We start from the raw sequence: 5,096 nt of genomic DNA on the forward strand, positions 1-5,096 counted from the left end.
GAAAGCATTTTGAAGGAATAATAATGGAAAAAGCACTCATATATTAGCCAAGGACTTTGGATAGCAAAGAATGTATCATACAAAGAATATTATATATTTTTTTTTAAGTGGAAACTCCAAAATTTCCTTGTCAAGTAAGGCTCAATCATATCACTAGTTATTACACCAATGCCAGAAACAAACTTTTTGAAGTTTAAACTCAACCGGTTTTTATTGAAAAAATGCATCGGCTAGTTGGTTTTATAACTAAAATTTCAAAAATTAGGCTCTTTAAACTCAAAGGCTAGGCAAAATTACAATCAGGTTTTCTCAATTTGAACCTTGACAAACGATAAGGTGGGCTAGACTATTAACCCAAGGAGTAACAATCACGACCCACAAACACGGTGGTTCCACATCGTAGCACAGGAACACACTCACGATCCTGGCATCATAGTGTAGGAATACACCCCAACTCCCAAAATCCCTGCATCATAGCATAGGCACACCCCTACCCCCAATAAATATAAGGAACAAGGCGTAACCCCAACAAACAAAAGTAACAAGGGCCAACAAAAGCAATGTGAAATCCTTTCCAACGACAACTTGGTAATGCACTAGAAAACAATGGAATAAGGGCGCACTCATATAACTTTTGAGTAGCAAAGAATGCATCATACAAAGAATATTAGATTTTTTTAAAGGTTTCCTGAAGCTCCAAAATTTTCCTTTTCAAGTAAGGCTCAATCATATCACTAGTTACACCTGCAACATTCACAACAAAAAATGAGCTCTCTAAATTTTTTCCCCCTAATAAATAATCATAATTCATTAAAAAAAGGGTTGATGCTATTTTTAAAAATGCTTTCCAATTGATCAATATTTTATATGAAAATAGAAGGGCATAATCCACACTCTGTTACCTCAGCTTTATCTCATTAAGAATTGTGATCATCATTAACACCCATTTCTTGTATCACTCATAGTGAAAATGTGTAAAAGCTAGCAACCACCAAGCTCATGATCATAGACATGCAAGAAAATCCACATAATTGGTAACCACCTGCACCCAAAAGAAAAAGGTATTATGGAAACCAAAATTAACAGCAAATCAGCCTTTTTTAGTTTCCTAATTGCAGCAATCTAGGCAACAATCCAAGCAATTAAGAAATTCACAAATGGAATTACCCTTTAACTAGGGAAAATAGTTAGATTACCATTGCTTGGGAGAGATGAACTGTTGGTGTATTTAAGGGATTCCACGCTCTGAGCCACAATTGCTGCCTCTCCCAAGTAGAATCTGGTCAATTCTTTGATCTCAAATAGGTTTTGGGCACTGCATATACCGCAATTGATTATCAGTTATTTCCACTTGAGGGGAGGGGATTTTATAAAATTCCTAAAATTAGCGTTGAATCCCACCTAAAAGAAGAGGTGGGAGGGGGCAGGGGATCAAATACAAGTTGATCCAATGAGCTATGAGCTCATATTGCATCATCACATAATGTAAGACAAAGGTACTAGCATCTTCTATGGCCTTTATTTAAAGCTGACACTTATCCCCATGGTCCCTCAAAGCTTTGATTAAACCATCTTGGAGCTCATTAAGCTTTAAGCCCAAGGTTTATCGCTAAAACAAAGCACATGGACCAAGTCTTTAATCAAATTATTCTTTGCTAGTGAGGATTTAAGCATAGCATTTATAAAATTAATCAAAATATTAATCCCTCTAAGCATTATTATAATCATACAGCAAAGTAATCACCTGGCAGAGAGAACATGGTCCTCCCAATTATGGCCACTGTAAAGGGCATCAGTCCAACTTGCATTCAGAAGGGTCTTCACTATAGCATTCCTTTTTGCATTTGCTTGAGAGTTGGAGGTCATGATCACATTGGCAGGGACTGAACCAAACCTGGTGTGAAAAGGCACTAGTTGAATCTTTAGTTCAAACCACAAAAAGAGAGGGAAAACACTAATTGGGACTGTGATTCAAACCACAAAATAGGGGGGGGGGTGCGCGGGGGGGGCAAACACTAATTGAATTTTCAATTCAAATTTGAAAAAGAGGGGGAAACACTAATTGCAATGGATTCATACGAGCAGCTGCCTATGTTATCATTAATAGGCCTGCACCCTCCCTCTGGACAAAGGTACCTGCAAGAAAAACATGGGGATCAGATCAACAAAGAGAAAATCAAGCTTACATTAACATTATACACCAACTCCATGTACATTGACATAAATTCAAGCTGAATTAACACAATATTTCTGGCTAACCCATTAGAAATCATGGAAATTAGTTACTGATTTATTCAACAAAATTTTACAATCACACCTTAAAAACAACCTAAGAGAAAAACATAGATTCGAGCTGAAACAACACAATACTTCCACCTTCACATACACGTACGTGTACACGTACATAGACTCACACACATACGCATACCAAACACATACACAGACCAGTCACCATACACATGCCTACACATGACATGCACAATCATTTGGCAACCTGAACTGACACCTGAAAGAACCACCATGATTGTGAAACAGCACTTTATCATTCAAGTTGTCCTAGCTACTGTTAAAATATTACTCCGAGTTACTGCAATAGAGCACCACGAAAAATAGGCATACTAAGGAAACTCACATAAAATCATTCACAGATTTTGTTGACCAGTTCTGGGCATTTATGCCATCACTTGACAGACTAAGAGCTGTATCTGGTCTCAAGAACGCAATGTCGCCAATCCCTTCCACGAGACACCGAAAGGCCCCCGGGTAACCTTCATATATGCTACTAACTGATGCATCACAAGAGCCATTGTTTCCGCATGAAGTACATAAACCTGTGCCCACAAATTCAGAAGGGGCACATGTCTCTGAGAAAAAACTGTTCACAACAGCTTCATCACTCTGCATATTGCCATCCAAAACTGGCCTCTGGAGACCTTTTTCAACTAGAAATTGGACTGGATAGTTCCACCCTGCTGCAGTTCGGTAACCAGGATGACATGATCTTCTGCCATGGAAGTCTTCCAAGCTCAATTTTGAGTTCTTGTCACACATTGCTTTGTTCACTACTGCCACCGCATTGTATGATTTCGTGTGGTAGCAATATTCCTCGGCCATGATGGCTTTCATGGAGTAGTTTGTAAATGCAATGTAGGCTAAGCCTGCATCCAGAGTGATAAGATCTACTTCCTTGGTTTTGAAAGCTTCCATGCACTCCATTGCACTCTGTTTTCTTATACTAAACAAGCCAAGGCCAAAGAAATCATCTTGTTAATCCATTTCACACTTCTTAATCGCAAGATTAGCATGAGTAACAGTGATTAACATTCCTGCATGTCTATGGCATGTGTAGGCATATAGGTCCATACATGCATAGGCATCTGTCTCTGTACATATGTGTACACAGGTTTATATGTATAAATACACATATGTTTATGTGTACATATATACATGCATGCACACACATATGTATATGTCTACATGTACAGACATATGTCTAGACATGTAAACACGAGTTTGGATGCATGTGCACATATGTGTCTATATATGTATAGGTATATTCTATTCATGACAGCTTTTAGGTGCAGTTCTAAATCTCTTTGCCAAAGCAACCCTTCTGATGCTGTAAAGAAGTTCATCTCTGCAACTTACACTTAGATTTAGAATGACTTACCATGACCACTTGTACTCGCCGGAGTTTAAGAGACTGACATAGTACTGGCAGTCAGCAAACTCATCTCTGACAGCACACCATGTGACAGTGAAAGTGGAGTTTGCATTGACATTAGGGGATTCATTTTGCTCTCCAGGAGATGGTGAACTTGCAGGTGGAGGCAATTTTGCAGGTCCAGGGGACATCTCTGGACTATGTGGTGGTGTTGATGGTGAGAGGGCTGGTGATGGTGGTGGGAGATTCTCTGCATCATGTGGAGATGGTGCCGCTGAAAACTCAGATGAAGGCGCCTCGCCTAGATTGGTGAGGGGGGATGGGGAGGGTTCAGGAGCTGCAATACATGTTGCAGCACAAACAAGCAACAAAAAAATGTTACATCCTAAGGGCAAATTCCACATGCTGTCAGGAGATATTATTCTAGCAGATGCAGTCGTTTCTAGAAGAAATCAGTGCAGAAAATCTAGAACTTTTCTACAATTTGGCTAAAACAAGCGCTTCTATAATGTCAATTGTTTCTGTAATTTATTTATTTTTAACACTTCCTTCTATTGGACAGATTTCGGTGAGAAATTATGCTTTTTTGGGCAAGGAAAAAAGCAATGTAGATCCATATCAAGAAGGAGAGCAGATCTCTTCCATAGCTCAAGCAAGCCAATTTTCTTCACAATGCCATGGAAATTTTCCTCATGAGACGCATATTTCTTTAAACAGGCTGTAATTATGCTTATCTGAGCTTGAAAAAAAGCAATGCAGATCCCCGAAGAAGGGAAGACAAATGCGGAGAAGCAGAAGGAGGAAAAGAAGAAAAGCTAAGCTATACCTTCTGCATTTGCTGCTGCGACGAGAATTAACAGAGTGAAGAGTGCCGTAAAAACGAGGAAGAAGACAGCTCTCGGAGCCATAGCCACAGCCACCGCCACAGCAGATTGCGAAACTCGGGCTTTTTCTCCCCTTTAGAGGATGACGGCAAATCTGACGGCACTGAGAGATGACGTTGACGGCCGTCTGATGCGACCGGACAACTGTCTAGCCGGTTCCTGGTCACATCCCGGACACAACAGTTTGCCGACTGGCATGGCATGGGAAAGTTGCTTTTTTTTTAAGTTTTTTTAAAAAAAATAGTAAAACCTTCATTTTTTCAAATTGAAGAAAATTATGGTTAAAGAGATTTTAAGTTTTTACATTAATTTGCTAAGGTAGTTCTAGCATGGTTGCTAACTAAAATCTTGATTCAACAAATAATGCCTAGGGACATCTTTGAGTGGCATCTATTAGTACATTCAGCGATCTCTATATCTCTATCTTCATCTTCAATATCTTAAGGGAAGGTTGCCACATGGCTTGGCCACGTGGCAGCCTCCCACAGCTCCCAGAGAATGTCAGTAGAAGCCATACTGGCAGCTGCTGCTGGAGCATAGGAAGTGAT

The 5,096-nt window shown here is 39.6% G+C and overlaps 1 protein-coding gene across 2 annotated transcripts; it reads right to left on the reverse strand.

Moving 5' to 3' along the window:
- Positions 1 to 304: 304 nt before the first annotated feature.
- LOC147622075 (uncharacterized) lies at positions 305 to 4,638 on the reverse strand. 2 transcript variants are annotated; one of them, XM_086823171.1, is made up of 9 exons: positions 4,491 to 4,638; positions 3,671 to 4,001; positions 2,633 to 3,235; positions 2,080 to 2,136; positions 1,745 to 1,894; positions 1,197 to 1,315; positions 903 to 1,042; positions 660 to 744; positions 305 to 466 (listed from the first exon to the last, which is right to left on the reverse strand). In XM_086823171.1, the coding sequence occupies exons 1-7, from the start codon at positions 4,570 to 4,572 to the stop codon at positions 960 to 962; spliced, it is 1,425 nt and encodes a 474-aa protein (XP_086679297.1). In that variant the 5' UTR covers positions 4,573 to 4,638; the 3' UTR covers positions 305 to 466; positions 660 to 744; positions 903 to 959. The 2 variants fall into 2 exon arrangements, with proteins under 2 accessions (XP_086679297.1, XP_086679296.1); XM_086823170.1 differs by lacking the exon at positions 305 to 466 and having other exon boundaries at positions 577 to 744.
- Between the last annotated feature and the right edge of the window lie 458 nt (positions 4,639 to 5,096).

This window comes from Cibotium barometz, chromosome 29 (assembly GCF_041138505.1).
Source record: "Cibotium barometz isolate CiBa-2024 chromosome 29, ASM4113850v1, whole genome shotgun sequence".
In the NCBI taxonomy this organism is placed as follows: Eukaryota; Viridiplantae; Streptophyta; class Polypodiopsida; order Cyatheales; family Cibotiaceae; genus Cibotium; species Cibotium barometz.